This window comes from Lynx canadensis, chromosome B1 (assembly GCF_007474595.2).
Source record: "Lynx canadensis isolate LIC74 chromosome B1, mLynCan4.pri.v2, whole genome shotgun sequence".
In the NCBI taxonomy this organism is placed as follows: domain Eukaryota; kingdom Metazoa; phylum Chordata; class Mammalia; order Carnivora; family Felidae; genus Lynx; species Lynx canadensis.
Window position 1 is genome coordinate 73,434,223 of NC_044306.2, and position 18,990 is coordinate 73,453,212.

General features: G+C 37.8%; 1 protein-coding gene across 1 annotated transcript in view; it reads left to right on the top strand.

The window, feature by feature from the left end:
• The window catches only part of DCHS2 (dachsous cadherin-related 2), a 245,080-nt gene that overhangs the window by 155,502 nt on the left and 70,588 nt on the right, over positions 1-18,990 (top strand). The window contains exons 6-11 of the mRNA XM_030312882.1: positions 511-1,527; positions 4,199-4,386; positions 5,745-5,844; positions 10,472-10,629; positions 12,028-12,871; positions 15,647-15,886. Coding sequence (XP_030168742.1) covers positions 511-1,527; positions 4,199-4,386; positions 5,745-5,844; positions 10,472-10,629; positions 12,028-12,871; positions 15,647-15,886 — 2,547 coding nt within the window. The remainder of the gene's footprint in view (positions 1-510; positions 1,528-4,198; positions 4,387-5,744; positions 5,845-10,471; positions 10,630-12,027; positions 12,872-15,646; positions 15,887-18,990) is intronic.

Sequence of the window (18,990 nt, forward strand, 5' to 3'; positions counted from 1 at the left end):
CTTATAGAGGTTTCTCTGCAGGGTAGATTCCTGAAGTGAATTGCCTGTCTAAAGATCTTGTCCTGCTTACAGTCCATTTCTTCTCTGTCCTCTTTCCCTTCCCTTACTGTTTTTGGGGGGTTATTTGCCATTCCTAGGTAGATATAGAGAAGCATCAAGCATAAACTTAACCTGTCTTCCCCAAATATGTAAAATAGGCATCCAAATTATTTTCTGAACATCTTTCTCTTTTGCTTAATGCAAAACTACTGAAAGGCAGAGAGTGAAACCTGGGGCTTGCTCCTTGTCCATTGGACATTACCTTTGTCCACTAATACATCTTAGCCATGTATCCACTTTCCAGGAGACATTGGGGAGCTGAGGAAGAGGTAACACATTGCATAGTGTTTTCTGTGGATGTAGTATAGATTAATGCTTTCAGTTTTCAGTATTTCCAGTAGGTGCATTCTTTTGGCATATGGTGATTGTTTTCTTTCTCTGCCCCCACACTCCCCACCTTTTTTTCCCCAGATTCCTCAGAGCCAGTTTCTTACAGAATCTCCTCTGGTGATCTGGACAGAAAGTTCTCTATTCACCCGTGGCTGGGTGTCATTCGAACCCAGAAGCCTCTGGATCACGAAACCCAGCCCGTGGTTGTGCTCACGGTGCAGGCGCAGCTCGGCGGCTCCCCTGCTTACGGCAGTACAGAGGTCAACATAACTGTAATCGATGTCAATGACAACCATCCAGTATTTCCCAAAGCCTCTGATGAGGTTAAAATATCCCAGACCACACTGCCTGGCACAGCCTTGTACCTTGCCCGTGCACAAGACAAAGACAGTGGGCAGAATGGATTCATCCGATACACCATTGCAAGCCAGAATCCAAGCATCTTTTCCATTGACTCGGGGCTTGGTGTGGTGTACCTCAATCAGAGTCTGGGAAGTGGGACGCCGCAGAAGTGCACACTAACTCTCATGGCCCAGGACCTGGGCGTTCCTCCTCAGGCATCCCTGTTAGTGCTGACAGTTGTGATCGAAGAGCAAGAACAGAGCCCGTCTTTGACTTTTGCAAACTTGGTCTATCAAGTGGAAGTTAGTGAGTCTGTCTCACTGATGACCCAAATACTGCAAATACACGCCTACCCACTTGGGCCACAGGGTGCAAGCTTGCAGCTCCTGTACTCGCTGGAACCCAGCGCGGACTCTGCTGTGTTTGGCATCCGCCCTCACACAGGTTGGATTTATTTGCGGCGACAGCTTGACTATGAATCCACACAGACATATAATTTTAGAGTGTTTGCCTGGATCCTGGAGGACAGATTGTCGCAAAATGTGAGCACTTCAGTAATTGTTCATGTCCTGGATGAGAATGACAATTCCCCTACCTTCTTGCATGATGTGTTGTTTTTGAAAGTCGAGGAGAGCCCTGTTCCCCAAGGGGTAATAGGCAAAATTACAGCAATTGACAGAGACTCGGGAAAGAATGGACAGCTGTCATATTTCCTTTTGTCTGATGGAAAATTCTTCAAGATGAATCCTAACACAGGTAGCATTTTGTAGCTTCCACTTACTCCTTTAAAGTTGAAATTAACAAAACTCAAATCTTTTAGTTATAACGTTAGTACAAACATGCAGTGACAGTTTTTAGTAGATAACTTACTCAGTTAGAATGTTGTGATTTTAAAATGAAGTCAAAATTGAATAGAATTTCACATGTAATGATTCATTCTTCTCTTCCCTCACACCGACATATTGCCAATATATGGTTCTTATTCTGAATTAGAGGTATGGTCAGAATTGGACTGAATGAATCCTTGTGCAAAGTCTGATTTTACCCCCGACCATTCTTTTTCACTTGTAGATTTTTTTAAAATGCCAAATAGTTTATAAGAGATAAGTGTCATCAATGTAAAACTAGAAAATAATCCATCAGGTAAGATTTCAAAATCACTCTATTGATGTATTTCCCCATTTGCATTCTGGTAAGGGAACCATGGTGAAAGGGCAAATATTTCCACTGGGTATTTTCCCAAGTCTTCATGATGAAGTTAAATGTAAAAATGCTATTATATTTTTAAACTTGTATTTCAGAGATTTACAAGGATTTTATTTCATTCTGCAACCACCTACAAATGAAATACGTTGATATTGCAATCATATAGCTGAGGAAACTGCGACTCAGATAGGTCAAACAACATGCCCAAGGTTATGGAGCTAGAAGGAAATAGAGAAGGCCTTCACTTCATACAACTCCAGGAGATACGGTTATGTTGTAGCCTTTGTAACTGGTACCCCTTGCCCTGTAGTGGGACAGAATTTGAATTCACTTCTGATTAACTTCAGGCCTTTATGAAGTGCCTGTTATGTGAATTAGGAACAGGTGCCCCTTCCTCCAGCAGATGGAGCTTTACACCAGGGCACATGACTTGCCAGGGAGGCTGCAAACTGGATTTCAGCTCTCATTCACTCCCAAGCTGGGACGCCCTCTGCAGGGCACAAAGTGCCTAGCTATACAGGGCGACCTGCTTGCTCTTTACTTCCCTCCGGTAGACAGTTTTGTAGGTCTTCTATTTCACCTGTGTTTTTTTTTTTTTTTTTCACTTGGTATTTAAAAAATAAATTAAAATATACAGTTGGCTCCCCTATGATTTTCTCTCTCCTGCGATTATCCAGCACCCAGATTCAGAAAGACCAGGTGTCCTTTCCTCGAATTGATATATGGCTTTTAAGCAAGTAGTTTAACCTCAGAGCTCAGTTTCCTCACCATGACTAGAAGGGATAATTCCTGCTGTGCTTCGTTGTCCTGCTCTGAAGGGAAGAGAGCTAAAATCAGTGAAGGGACTTGGAAGACTACCTTCTGTATTCCCGTTCACCAGGGATGAGTGCAGTGTGGCAACATAGGAGTTGAGACCACCCTTCAGAGCATGGTGGCGTGCCTGCCCCCCCCCACCCTGATGCTCTGAGCGGTCTCTGTGGTGATCCGGACTGGCTCCCATGGAAGCCCAGCCTGCCTTGGCATTTCCTGTGTGCAGCACCACGCTGGACTCCACAGTCTTTTTCACCACTGCCCGCCAGACTGCTACTTGTCAATCGGAGTTGGTTCGTCAAATAAAAATGTGCTTGCCATTCAGGGTGTAGGGTTTTCAGGGGAGAAGTACAGTTTGGAACTCTCAAAATGCAGTTGCTGTGTATGTGATTTTTGTCAAAAAATCTTGTAAACACTACATAAATGTAGTTTATGTGGTAAACACTGGGTTTCGGCTCAACAGTTCGGCACCTTACCCAAACAGGAATTTTCCTTTCTGTTCCTAATTTCACTTTTTGTTTTGTTTTACACACTGTCATTTCATTTGGATGAAGAGGGCAAAAGTAACAGGAAGTCGCTTCGTATTGACTTTCTCACAAATAGATATTTCCATAAGGAGTGAGGAAGTTAATGGCGGTGGAGCCCTGAAGCAGGAGCTGGGCTTTGGGGAGAGAATATGTGGCCTCCAATGCCCCTGGCAGCAGGTGGAGGTAGCTGCGATTTTCTGCCTGAGTCTCCACGCCTGAAGTCTCTGAGGTGGAGAAACTGAGACCAAAAACCCAGAACTTGTAATGTCAGAGCTGCTTTTCATGATTTTATAAAGCAGTATGAAGAATGATATGCTGGGGGCGCCTGGGTGGCTCAGTCGGTTAAGTGCCGACTTCAGCTCAGGGCATGATCTCATGGCTCGTGAGTTTGAGCCCCGTGTCGGGCCCTGTGCTGACGGCTCAGAGACCGGAGCCTGCTTCGGATTCTGTGTCTCCCTCTTTCTCTGCCCCACTCCTGCTCATGCTCTATTTCAAAAATGAATAAACATTAAAAATAAATTATAAATAGATAAATAATTTAAAAAGGATACGCTGTAATTTTAAATCTTCTAAATTATTACAAAATTCACAAGGAGTACTTCATCATTTATTTTTATGAATGCATTTTTCTTTTAGTTCAAATGGTCAATGGTAGATAGTTTGAAATACAAAGAGGGACAAATTTAAAGTGGTATTTTCAGGAGAAACTTCAGGAAATTTAACAGTGGAGTCAAACTACTAATATACATCATCTTGGAAACTGTGCATTTACTCTGAGTTCTCTATCTGGTTTTCCTTTCTGTGATTTAGTTTGGATGTGGTTCATACTGGCAAGATTCTAGTACGTGGTGACAGCCTCTTTTGTTCTACTCCATATTCCTTAGGCGAATTGATCAGTTGGGTGGCATTGGACCATGAGCATCAGGTACACCATCAGGTGATTGTCCTAGTGACCGACCATGGCTCCCCACCACGAAATGCCAGCATGGTGGTTTACGTCTCAGTTACTGACATCAACGACAACAGGCCATATTTCCCACAGTGTCTCCCTGGAAAGGAATTGCACGTCAAGGTTTGTAGAGTGAAGTAACCTTGCAATGAATTTGTAATGTTCTTAGTCATTTGTTTTGAGCACCATCTTGTGGTCAAATGTGTGAATTTATCAAATCAGCCTTGGTGTGGCAATGCATACATTTCCAGAAGATCTAGAAATTATTCACATGTCAAAACAAAAAACAAAAAACCCCCATAAATTAAAAAAAAATGATTGTATGTGCTATTTGAGATCACCCATCTAGTGTAATGATAATGCAGTTTTGCCCATTGCGCCCAAACATAATGGTGCCCCATTGTCAGTAATGCTCGAGTGTGGATTATTTTTCCAGTAACTTGCATGCATCTCTTTGTGCAGAGTTCCTTTTGGGTGATTCGTACCCATCTCTAAGCTGATTAGTTAAATATAGGGGAACAATTTGTAGCTCTAAAGTAGACGTGCAACCAGAGATTATAAAATTTGATCTTTGGTAGCACATGCAGAAATTTCTCATTATGTCTATATTTATTTCATCTTTTTCATCTCCACGTTTTCTATGGTTTATAGTACACATAGTAAGTTAGAATATTTGTTTATGTACATAATTAATAAATATATGTTGGAGGTACTTTACTTTTTTAAATGAATGAATAAAAAGCTTGGAAGCTATACTCCAAAACAACCGTACACTCAAACTGTGTTCAGATATGCATATTGAACAACTCAAAAAAGGTACCGAGACAGTTAATAGCTTTAAAATCATCCTCCAAAGCTGTATTTAAGGAAAATTCTACCAAAGCAAAGCGTTCTTATGGTATCATTTTGATTTTAATTATATCATTAAAATATCCCATGGCAGTGTAACAGGACTCTTCACTTGGAGTTCAACTCCACGTGTACGTTTCAAAATCCTCTGAAAAGTTCCTGTTAACTAATGAGGTATGCTACCTGTATTAGGTGTGTTCCCTGAAATAAAGGTTTATATCAATCTCTAGCATATTTGGGGAATGAGAAGATGCTAGAATTCTTAAAATATGTCCAAAATCTAAGGTCATTTAGTCAATTTTATTTTTTTCCCTCAAAATTAGTTCAAATGCTGCAAATAGTCTGTCCAAATTGAGTGAAAGACTTAAATTTATAGTGCTGTTTCTTTTCATGGATTTGCATGTATGTAAAAATTATTTATATAATTTATGTGGTAGACATTTGAGTTATATGTGGATTTTAAAATGTTTAAATGTTTTTATGTTTAAATATTTAAATATTTAAATGTTTAAATGTTTTTAAATGTTTAAAATAGTTTTCAAAATGCTTAGTAGTAATGTGTTCTTTCACTTAAAGATTCATATTTCTTTCTAAACTTTGCCTAATTTTTAAGCCGTTTGTTTTAATAACAGGTTCTGGAAGGTCAGCCAGTAAATATGTTGGTGACAACTGTGTTTGCAAAGGATTTTGACGAAGGAAACAATGCAGAAGTCGTATATTCAGTATCTCCAGGTAAAAGTCACCCTTCATAAAAGAATTAAGAGCTTTTAGAATTTTCTCTTTTGTCTACCAACTATCTACCTTCTTCTGGGAAAATGGTTAATGATGAAAATAACACCAGGTACAAACAAAATAAATTTGTTATTATCTAGAATCACCTTTATTTTAAAAAAATAACTGTGCTTGCTTTGGCAGCACATATACGAAATTGGGGCCCCCGGGTGGTTCAGTTGGTTAAGCATCCTACTTGGGCTCAGGTCATGTGATCTCACAGTTTGTGAGTTCGAGCCCCACGTCAGGCTCTGTGCTGACAGCTCAGAGCCTGGAGCCTGCTTTGGATTCTGTGTCTCCTTCTCCCTCTGCCCCTCCCCTGCTTGCACTCTGTCTCTCTGTCTCTCTCTCTCTCTCTCTCTCTCAAAAATAAACATTAGAAAAATTCAAAATAACTTAAAAATGTAATGTAAAATCATAGTGGTTTTTGTGTGTCTCAAATAGAAACCAACCAACCATCCACCTTAATGAATATTTTTCAGTAATCTGAAATGCATATCAACTTTTATTGAAAATAAAGTATTTAGCGAATCAAAATTGTATTAAGTATAAAGAAATATGATTATGAGTACCAAGAAGCTATGAATCTTTATGAAGCCTAAATATTCTTAAGGTCAAAGTAAACCATACCTGGAAAAGGTCACATACATTCATATATATATGTGTGTGTATGTTCGAACTTCATATTTATGTTTTTGTTTTAGAACGTACAAGTCTCAGATTTGTTCCAGTGATAAGCTTTAGTTGGCATTGCATTTTACACTCTTTTCAAAAGATATTTGTTGCTTTGTCATGTTTGTGACAAACATAAGAAGGCAAGAGATAACATTACCTATTATGCAGATAATGTCCACATGGAAAACCCAAAAGATCCTGCAGCCAAACCATTGGAATGAATAAGATAAAAACCTTCTGGGAACTATGTCAATATACAAAAACCACTAACATTTAAAAAAACGAAGCACATTTTCAAAGATCTCACTCACTGTAACAAAGAAAACCATAGGATATTGGGGCAGATTTACTGTGAAGTAATGGAGTTTAAGTTTCAGGGCCTTCACCTGAAGGGCTCTTCTGGGATGGCAGTAGGGGGCAGTGAACAATTTATATTTGTAATATGGTCTTATTTTTCTTAAAGAGAGCCCCTTACATAATATGTTTCAAAACCCTCCAAATCAGGATCATCCTGATAGGAGCAGAGGGAGGAAAATTTCAATGAAAGACATTCAAGACCTTTAAAGTAGAAAATAACAAAATATTTTTTAAATGTTTATTTATTTCTGAGACAGAGCATAAGTGGGGGAGAGGCAGAGAGAGAGGGAGACACAGAATCCAAAGCAGGCTCCAGGCTCTGAGCCTGACGTGGGGCTCGAACTCACAAACCATGAGATCACGACCTGAGCCAAAGTCGGTCGCTCAACAGACTGAGCCACCCAGGCGCCCCAGAAAATAACAAAATATCAATGAAAGATCTTAAAGAAGAATGAAATGAAAAGGAGTATCGTGTTCATGCTTGGGGAAGTTCAAGATCCTAAGGACAATGTGATGGATTGTTGAGTGATAATGAGCCTGTTGCATATACACACACACACACACACACACGGACATACACAGAAAAATTAATGTATTAAGCTCTAATCCTGCTCTAATACCATTATTTAGAAGGAAATAAAACCATGTGATATATTACTCATGATATATGTACTAGAAACATAAACCACTACTTTTAGAAAAGGGTCTAGTTACGGAGAAGGAGGGGAATGTGATCTGGAAGTATACCCAGATCCTCCGCTGTAGTGTTACTCTGTCATTTATTAAAAACTTCTGAAGAAATTTTGCGAATTGACACATTTGGAAATGTTTACATGGATGCTCAGCATATAGTTCCGAATGTTTGAAATATAGATTATTTTTAAACCTTAGCTTCTAGAATGATACTTGAGGCATAGCAATATAAAAAAATGATGGTATATATTATGTTATTCATACCTTTGCTTGTACTTCATCCAGCTGCTAAATAGAGGAAACTATAAAATATAAGAAAAATAACAAGATAAAAATAAATATAATACAAATAAAGACATGCATAACATTCATGGAAATTTCCTACAGTATTCTTGTTAAGAATTAAATAAATGGATTGAAGCATAGAAATCACAAATAAATAGATGCTACATAAATTCCTGCTCTACCCTCCAACTTTCTTTCTTTTTTTTTAATGTTTATTCATTTTTGAGAGACAGACAGAGTGTGAACAGGGGAGGGGCAGAGAGAGAAGGAGACACAGAACTCCAAGCAGGCATCAGGCTCCTTGCTGTCAGCATAGAGCCCAACGTGGGGTTTGAACTCACAAACTATGAGATCATGACCTGAGCCGAAGTTGGATGTTCAACCAACTGAGCCACCCAGGCGCGCTCCAACTTTCTTAAGAGCAGGAATTCTTTTTTATTTGTCTTTATATCTTCTATAACTGGTAAAGTATCCTTGAAGAAACAGCTGACTCCAGGTCTCGGACAGGAAATCTATAAGATGAGTCTGTGCCATTTTGCCCTACCAGCTACAGGAAGCCTACTACAGATTACTAGGATCATATTACAAAAATTCAGGAATCAACTTTAAAAGGATCCCACTCTTCAAAGAAGGGACAGTTTGAACATCAATAAGAATAATAATGGCAATAGATTGAAACCCTGCCAATGTGTTTAGTTCATGCTTAATCATTCTTAAAACAGAAACTAAACAAACTTTTCGTTGTCATAGTTGGAGCCCTAGACAATGTTAGTGAGCCAATCCATTATTCTGAGCACTGTTAAAACAAGTTTAGCCTCAAGTATTTATTCTGACTTTCCTGGGATGAACTGTCCCATTGGATGACCAATATGTAGATGAAAGTTTCTCTTTTTTTTTTTTTAATTTTTTTTTCAACGTTTATTTATTTTTGGGACAGAGAGAGACAGAGCATGAATGGGGGAGGGGCAGAGAGAGAGGGAGACACAGAATCGGAAACAGGCTCCAGGCTCTGAGCCATCAGCCCAGAGCCCGATGCGGGGCTCGAACTCACGGACCGCGAGATCGTGACCTGGCTGAAGTCGGACGCTTAACCGACTGCGCCACCCAGGTGCCCCGAAAGTTTCTCTTTATTACTATATTCCAGCTAATAAATGAAGAATGGATGATAGACTCAGAATATTGTACTTAGCAACACTGAATGTATCTTTAGTGAATGTATCTTTAGCTGTGCATCAGTGGGGGCCAACATCAAAAAAGGAGGCCATCAGACATGTGCTTTTGAAGGAAAATGCAAAATGGCACTTTATGAAGTAAACTCGCCCCCCCAAAACTGAACCTGAATCTGACTCACTTTCTAGAACTACCTTCCCATTTAAGGAACAGATAACAGAGGAACATATTAAGCCACATGTTGCAGATGAGAAACAGTGAAATCCAGATCATGATAAACTTCAGGATACATGATCCATTTCTTGACCAAATGAGTTGCAAGAACAAAATGAAGAGCTGGATAACAAAAGTGCACAGATTGAAGAGCTATGCAAACAGAGACTCTATGTTGAACCTGAGCTGAGCTAACCAAAAAAAGAAAAGAAAAGATAGTTATGAGACCATGGAAATTTAAAACTCGCTTTACATTTGATGAGATTAAGGGATAATTACTAATTAAAAAACTTTTTTTAATGTTTATTTTTGAGAGAGAGAGAGAAAGAGAGACAGAGCATGAGCCGGGGGAGGGCAGAGACGGAGAGGGAGACACAGAATCTGAAACAGGCTCCAGGCTCTGAGTTGTCAGCACAGAGCCTGACATGAGGCTCGAACTCGGGAACCAGGAACGGTGAGATCATGACCCGAGCTGAAGTCGGATGCTCAACCAACTGAGCCACCCAGATGCCCTGCTAATTATTAATTTTTAATAGAATAATGAAGTCCTGTGACTATATTAAAAATGTTCCTTTTTTTAAAAATTTTTTTTAAGTTTATTTGTTTGAGAGAGACAGAGACAGCATGAGTAGGGGAGGAGGAGGAGAGAGAGAGAGGGAGAGAGACAGAGAATCCCAAGCAGGCTCCACACCGTCAGCACAGATCCCAATGCCGGGCTCAAACTCACGAGACTGTGAGATCATGACCTGAGCTGAAATGAAAAGTCAGATGCTTAACCGACTGAGCCACCCAGGCAAACTTCCTTATTTTTTAGAGATGCATGTTGAAATATATACAGAAGAAATGATAGGATTTCTGGAATTTGCTTGAAAAGAAGATGGTAAGGGGAAATTATATGAATGGGGAATAAAGATCAGTCATGAGTTGATAATTATCGAAGCTAAAATGATAGGCACACAAAAGCTCATTGTTGCATTCCTTCCACTTTTATATATGTTTGAAAATTTCCAAAATAAAACATTTAAGAATCTGTTACGTTTCTTGCCTATATTTTTAGTATTATTTTATGTTTGTACACTCACAGAGCTGAAAACAAATAAATCTTCCAAATTATATGGTTATGTAGATTAGTTAATTCTTTATTTTCTGCACTGTCAGTTAACATTGATTTCTTAATTTCCGTGTGTGTCTATAGAAGGTAGTTCTGATCACTTCAAGATTGATGCCAACAGTGGTGAAATCAGAACAACCACAATACTTTCACATGACTACAGACCTTCCTACAGGATGACCATAATTGCCAGTGACCAGGGGGAGCCTCCTCTTCAAGGACAGGCAGTCATTAATATTCAGGTAATGTTCCATTGTCACCGTACAGTGTGAAAAGATATTCTGAGGGGTGACTGGGTGGCTCAGTCAGTTAAGCCTCCGACTTTAGCTCAGGTCTCATGGTTCGTGAGTTCGAGCCCCGCGTCAGGCTCTGTGCTGACAGCTCAGAGCCTGGAGCCTGTTTCAGATTCTGTGTCTCCCTCTTTCTCTGCCCTTCCCCCGTTCATGCTCTGTCTGTCTCTCTCTCTCAAAAATAAATAAACATTTAAAAAATAAAAAACTTTAAAGGTATTCTGAAGGTTTTTGTTTGATTTTTATACAAATGTTATGGTCAAAATTCCTTAAATAATGTGAATGCTGTATTTAGAGAGCACCGAAGATTCATGTGTGTCTTTTTATTATGACTCGCGAAATGATTAGACCCAAATAACTTTTAACTTTTGACTTTGTACATTTCCTGACAAGATACTTACCTTTCTCACTACATAGGCTCACTGCATTTACATTGCTCTGCCTATGAAGAACAAAAAAGTGTCTTGTCTTTTACTTTTTCCTAATTGCAAGGACCTGGTAAATTTGTGGGAGAAACTTGTATGTAAACACGTGGTCAATAATAAGTCACATAGTTCTTTGTCATTATTTTTAAATTTAGAAAAGTCACTTCAGAACCGTATTTTACGGCTTTGCTTTAATCATAATGAGCAAACAACTTGTGGGAAGTCTTCATTGTAGGAAAAATTCACACTAACCAGTCAAAGATGAGATGACTGTGCTTAGCTAGATTTCTTTGTTCATGCACATGATAATCAGTAATATTAGTATAGATGTGTGTAATAATCAAGAAGAGATATCCCTAAGAATTTGCTTTCCAAATTATATTCTTTGTTGATTGTGGATATGTGGGTTAGGAGAAAATTCTATATCATAATACTTCCAAGTCTCTGGTTTCAGATAAACAAAGACACATGATACATAAATGTGCACAGATGTGGCCATTATGGATATATTGGTCTCTAGGATTTAGAGTAATTTGGAGAACTATCTATCCCACAGTCTTCTTGAAGAATCACAAAGCTACAATTCAGCTTAACTGTAGCACGGTCTTACCAAACCTCATTTCACGCGTTAGAACAAACAAGGAAGTGGAAAATTCTGTACTTTCTTATCTCCCAGATACTATCACACATTAAAACAAATGGGGAAGTGGAAAATTGTATACTTTCTTATCTCCTAGCTATTACACAATTTTCAATCTTCAGAGACACCTTGGAATTATATAATAGAAAAAGACGTTTTCTCACCAATTAATATGTGTATCATACAAATGGAAGGGATTTGCTTCTGAAATACTATCATCACATCTATTGATTCATCTGTTACAAAGGATCCCAAATTAACACCTTCTTTCCATTCTTATTTCAGGTGATACCTCTATCAAAAGGGAGAGCTATCATTTCTCAGAATATTAGACACTTAGTTTTACCAGAAAACTTGAAGCCTGCAAAAATAATGAGCTTGATAAAGTCAGCCGATCACCTTCAGCAACATCATAATGGAAAGTTACATTTTAGTATTGCTGCAGATGACAAGGATGGGCACTTCAAAATTGACAGCTCGACAGGAGACTTATTCCTTTCTAAGGAACTTGATTATGAAATGACATCCCATTATTTATTCAGGGTGGTTACTAAAGACCATAGCAAAACCCCTCCCCTGAATAGCACGGTCTTCCTTAATATTGATGTGGAAGATCAGAATGACCATTCCCCATCTTTCCAAGAAGAGCTCATCGTGATAAGTGTGGAAGAGAATGTCCCTATAGGGACGCTGGTGCATGTCTTCAATGCCAAGGATGGGGATGGCAGTTTTTTGAACAGTAGAATTCAATACTTCATCGAATCCCACCACCCTGGCATGAGTCCCTTTCTTATCCACCCCTCATTTGGCACATTAGTCACTGCATCCCCCCTTGACAGAGAGAGAGTTCCAGCTGTCATGCTGACAATAACAGCATCCGATCAGGCTGTGAATGTGACAGACCGGCGCGTGGGATCACTGATGGCAAAGGTAGTGATTTTGGATGTAAATGACCACAGCCCCACTTTTATGTCTTTCCCCATGGCCCACATCAAAGAGGATGCCACAGTGGGCTCTTTGGTGCACCACATAACTGCTCAAGATCCAGATGAAGGAAGGAATGGAAGAGTAACGTACAGCATCCTTTCAGGAAATGAAAACATGGCCTTTATGCTAGATGAGTCATCAGGTACTGTATGCCATTGTCAATTAAAGTCTCTGATCACTTGCTTACATTTGTCCTTTTTGTTTTCCTATGTTAAAATAATTCTCAAGATACACTGGCTTTAAAGAAATGTGACTTGATTTACTGTTTAACTTGCGTATATGATAGGCACAGAGGTTGTATTTAGAGAACCAACTGTAATTGACCTTTTTGCTGAAATTAAAATCGACTGTGCTTTGTTGCTAGCTCACATTTCATGGGATGAATATACAGTGGCAAACTTCTTTGAGACTTTGCACTGTGGGTCCTCACAGGGCCCAAAGGAAATTGAGGCAGAGCAAGACTAAGCGTCAGCATTGATCAGACATTAGCATAGAATCCTATCTGTAAGATTGTGCAAATACGCATTTGTAAATAGTTGGAGATACTGTATTTGTAAATTATTGGATTGATATGGGCATTAAGACCCTTACTTTCACATCAGCTGTAACATTTTATTTTTTACAGAAGCATTTACTCACCGTCCCCTCTGTCACTTATTCAATGTCATTCACTGTCACTTCACTTTTCTTGCTGTCACCATATTGCCAGATAACATCTCCTGGAAATTTTGATGTGTTTCGATGGAAGATTACATGTATAGAGTGTCATTCTTGTGAAATTGGAAATGAACATCCCTCAACCTGATTTGAAAAGATGGACTAGCAAAATATAATAAAGCCATTTCTGCATAAGTCTTAGATAAAACATCTCAGATGTACATACCATTTGGCCCAACTGTTAGTTAGGAACATTATTTGGAATGGGACTGAATGTATAGGATTTGGAAGTCATGATTATAGTCTGGCTATATACCATTGGAAAATTTCATCAAAATATTTATTAAATCCTGTACATATGGTTCCATTCTGAGGCACGCATGACCATCACCTAAAAGCCCAACTGACAGAGAGATAGTCCAGACTCAGCTGCTGATTTCTGTTAGAGCAGGGGTCTCCAAGGACCTGTTTCAATGACACTTAAAATGTTTTCCAGCATGGCTAAGGAAGGTCTATTCCAGATCGTTAAAGAGGATGGATAAAATTAGAATCATGCTTCAGTAATATAGGTATCACGACTCTTGAGCAATGGTACTGGCTGTTTCAGTGGAGATATTTTTCAAAGACATAAATGATCCTTGCTGAATGCATTCAGAGAAGACAGGCTATTTTTCTTCACAAAGCTCACATTTCTTATGAGGAAGACTTAGTGAGTTTTGCAATGGCTTTGGCTCTGAAATATAAAGTGATAAGTAATTGAAAAACTATCTTATGAAATCTAAAAGGGCAAGCTTCTTTAATTATATGAAGATAAGTTCTCATAGGATAAGCATGTGTTAGAGAAGCAAACAGCAATCCTAAAAGAAGAATTATGGGAACTGGAATCAGGTAGCAGCTCTATGTGTGCAAACTTTGTAACACTTTGCTTAGGTAAGTTACATGCTTTGGAGTTTATTACCTGAGTTATAAAGTCTTAACTATCTTTTGTTAGTAAAAAAAAAAAAAAGATAGTTAATGGAGAGTAGTATAAAGAGATGTTAAGTCTTTATCTTAAAGAATATAGCCATACTCACCTTTTTGTAACTTGGTCACTTTAAAACATTAAACACGACGTGTCATTTGACCTGGAGTGTATACTCTCGCAACCTAGATTTGTTTTTTTGTTTGTTTTAGTTTTGTTGTTCGGTTTTGGTTGGGCTTTGGGGTTTTTTAATTTTTTTTTATTTTAAGGAGAGAGAGAGCATGTGAGAACAGGGGAGGGGCAGAGGAAGGGAGAGAGACAGAGAGACAGAGAGAATCCCAAGCAGGCTCTATGTTCAGTACAGAGCCCAATGCAGGACTCGACCCCATGACCCTGAGATCATGACCTGAGCTGAAATTGAGAGTCGGATGCTCAACCAACTGAGCCACCCAGGCACCCTTGTTTTATTATTTTAAGTAGGCTCCCTGCCCAGTGCGGTGCTTGAACTCACAACCCTGAGATCAAGAGCCATGTGCTCTATCGACTGAGCTAGCCAGGCACCTCTAACCTAGATTTTTTAAATGAAAGTAAAAGTTGGATAGGTAAATAATTTTGATGTAATCATCTCCATAGATAATGATATATGGTAGATTATTTCTGAATTCTCATTCATTTTATAATTTAAACTAGAATGTTTGTAGTCTTTTAGTGAAAAGAATCATTTTTATTTTTTGGCAATATATATATTTTTTATTCTTGGTAATATATAAACTCAATGTCAGTTTAATAAGATTTATTTTTTTAAGTTTATTTATTTAGTTTGAGAGAGAGAGAAACTAAATAAATAAGCAGCCTCTTATTTATTTACTTATTTACTTATTTACTTATTTATTTATTAGGATTACAGAGAATCCTAATAAAGATTACAGAGAATCCTCTCAAACTAAATAAATAAGCAGCCTCTTATTTATTTATTTATTTACTTATTTGTTTATTTATTTATTTATTTATTTATTTATTTATTTATTAGGATTACAGAGAATCCTAAGCAGCCTCTGTGAGAGCCCGATGTGGGGCTCGATCCCATGAACCATGAGATCATGTCCTGAGCTGAAATCAAGAGTCTCAACAGTCAGATGCTTAACTGACTGAGTCACCCAGGCACCCCAATAAGATTTATTCTTGAACAAAGAAAACGTCTGAATTTTTAGCAAGTTAGGTAATTTAGACAAAGGTGGAGTAACCATGACTTCTTTAAAAAAATGTTTCTAATATTTGTCTTCTCCTCTTTCAAATCAGGCTTACTAACAACAACTTGTCCTTTGGATTATGAAATAAAAACCCAGCACATTCTGACCCTTCTGGCCCTGGATGACGGCATACCCGTGCTTTCTTCATCCCAGACTTTGACAATTACTGTTCTTGATGTAAATGATGAGGCACCAGTATTTCAGCAGAACTTGTATGAAGCTTCAGTTAAAGAAAACCAAAATCCAGGGGAGTTTGTCATAAGGGTTGAAGCTATGGACAGAGATTCAGGTAATTTAAAAGTATAGAAACTTGGCATTTAATGCCAAAAACAAAAATTCACATAATTTAAACTACTTATGGCTCAGAAAAATGAAGACAGTTGCTACTTATCTCAAACTTCTAATACTTCTTTAATTAGCATACACGTAAAAACATATACACACGTAAAGATAATGTTTGCTTCAATATGGCTTTTGTTTGTATTGATTTATATTATTTATGGTAGAATGATACACACCTAATTAATTTGTGTGCAACTTACTGATTTGATCTTGACAATAAACTGAAGTATAGACAAAGTATCACATTTCCAGAGTGTAATGGTTAGATACATTGCATACAAGAAGGTAAATGGTTCTGTATTTCCTCTATATATAGCACAATGGAAGACAGAGGATGCTTGGGTTTGAATCCTAGAACTACCCCTTACTTCAGCTGTGTAACTTTGAACAAGTAGCTAATTCTATCTGTTGCTCTGTTTGCTTATCTGGAAAATAGGGATAATGATAGTGCCTAATTTGTAGTTCTGTCATGAGTATGAATGCATTATTACATGTGACTGGCACAATTAAGTGGTCAATGAATGTTAACTTATGTCATTACTGTTATTACTCTTATTAATGTCAGCCACTATGTCCAGACAAATGACTTTGAAGTGAATGAATTGACTGTAGCTAGTAATTTGTAAATGTCTTAGAATTGCTTTTCAATATCACTGTGACTTTTTCTGTGTAAGATTCAGTAATGTTAATAATGTTTATATTTTAAAAAAATGCTGAAAATTACAGTGTTTGCCATTGAAAGCATATGCCAATTTTCTCCATCTGAGTTCATACAAATTGCTTAATAAGCTCATCTTTTTACCTTTTGCATATATATATTTTTATTATAGAAGATTCAGACATACATTATAATTGGACACCTGTATACGCTACAAAGTGGTTACTCCCACAAATCTAGTTACCATCTGTCACTCTACAATTGACATTTTTTTACCCTTTTCACCCACCAACCGCCTTCCCCTCTGGTGACCACCAGTCTATTCTCTGTATCTATGAGTTTCTCTTCACTTCATTTTGTTCTTTTTGTTTTTAGATTCCACATGGGACTGAATCATAGGGTCTCAGACTTTCTCCTTCTGATTTATTTCACTTAGTATAATATCCTCAATGTCCAAAGGTCCAACCATGTTGTTACAAATGGCAGGATTTAATTCTTTTTTATGACTGAGTAGTGTGTGTGTGTGTGTGTGTGTGTGTGTGTGTGTGTGTATCACATTTTTTAATCCATTCATCCATTGATGGACATTTAGGTTGCTTACATATCTTGGCTATTTTAAATAATGCTTTAGTGAACATAAGGGTACAAGTGTCTTTTCAAATTAGCATTTTCACTTTCTTTGGATAAATACCCAGTAGTGGAATAGCTGGATCATGCAGTAGTTCTATTTTTAATTTTTGAGGACTCTCCATGATGGTGTTTTCCATAGTGGCTGCACCAATTTATATTCCCACCAACAGTGTGTGAGTATTTTCTTTTCTCCACATCCTATCCAACACTTGTTATTTTTTGATAATAGCCATTCTAACAGATATGACATGATACATCATTGTAGTTTTGATTTGCATTGCCCTAATAATTAGTTATGTTGAACATCTTTTTATGTGGCTGTTGGCTACCTATGTGTCTTCTTTGGAAAAAACGTTTACTCAGATCCTCTGTACTTTAAAAAATCATGTTGTTTTTTGTTGTTGAGTTTGAGTTCTTTATGTATTTTGGATATTAACCCCTATCAAATGCATGATTTGCAAATATCTTCTATTCAGGAGGGTGTTTTTTTGTTTTGATGATGGTTTCCTTTATATGCGGAAGCTTTTTAGTTTGATGTATTCTCATTTGTTAATTTTTGCTCTTCTTTCCCTTGACTTTGGAATCTGATCCACAAGAACATCACTAGGACTTATGTCACAAAGTTTACCACCTGTGTTTTCTTCTAGGCATGTTATCGTTTTAGGTTTTACATTCAAGTGTTTAATTCATTTTGAGTTAATTTTTGTATTTGGTGTAAGATAGTGGTCCAGTTTCATTTTTTTGTGTGTAACTGACTAGTTTTCTCAACACCATTTATTTAAGAAACTGCTCTTTCCCCATTGTATATTCTTAGCTTCTTTTTCATAACTTAATTGTCCATGTATTGTGTGGGTTTGTTTCAGGGCTCTTGGTTCTGTTCCACTGATCTCTGTGTCTGTTTCTGTGCCAGTCCCATACTGTTTTGATTACCATTGCTTTGTCGTAGGAAATCAGGGGGCATGACACCTCCAGCTTTGTTCTTTCTCACGATTGCTTTAGTCATTTGGGATCTTTTGTGGTTCCATACAAATTTTAGAATGATTTGTTCTACTTCTATGAAATATGCCTTTGGACTTTTGATAGGAATTGCATTGAATCTGTGGATTGCTTTGGAAAGTATTGATATTTGAACAATATTAATTCTTTCAATCCATGAATGAGCCAACCTTTTTAAGTTCACCTTTGTATATAGCAAGTGGCATTACATAATCCGTATAATTAAAAACATTTTTTAATGTTTATTTTTGAGAGAGATAGAGACCGAGTGCAAGCAAGGGAGGGGCAGAGAGAGAGGGAGATGCAGAATCTGAAGCAGTCTCCTAGCTGTCAGGACAGAGCCTGAGGCGGGGTCTTGAACTAGAAAACCATGAGATCATGACCTGAGCTGAAGTTGGACGCTCAACCAACGGAGCCATCCAGGCGCCCCATCAGTATAATTTTTTTAACAAAAATTGTAATAGATATGTCCATGGTAATATTAGTATTAACAGTAGCATTTTCTTCCCAAATTGTTCATCCAAGGGGTAAAAGATAGACTTCCTTGAGCTTTTAAACTACACTGTATACCATTTTAGATGCTTTGCCCCTTGGGAAAACATCATCTTTTAATGAAATGCATTTTGCATAAATCTGTATATGATGCTGCAAAAACTTTCTTTTCAAAGACTAACCTAATTTTCTCTCTTTTGACCAGAATGGGGCAGTATGATCACAGAATTACTCTTACTATGCTCAAGGACACAGGGCTGGAGTGTGGTACCAAT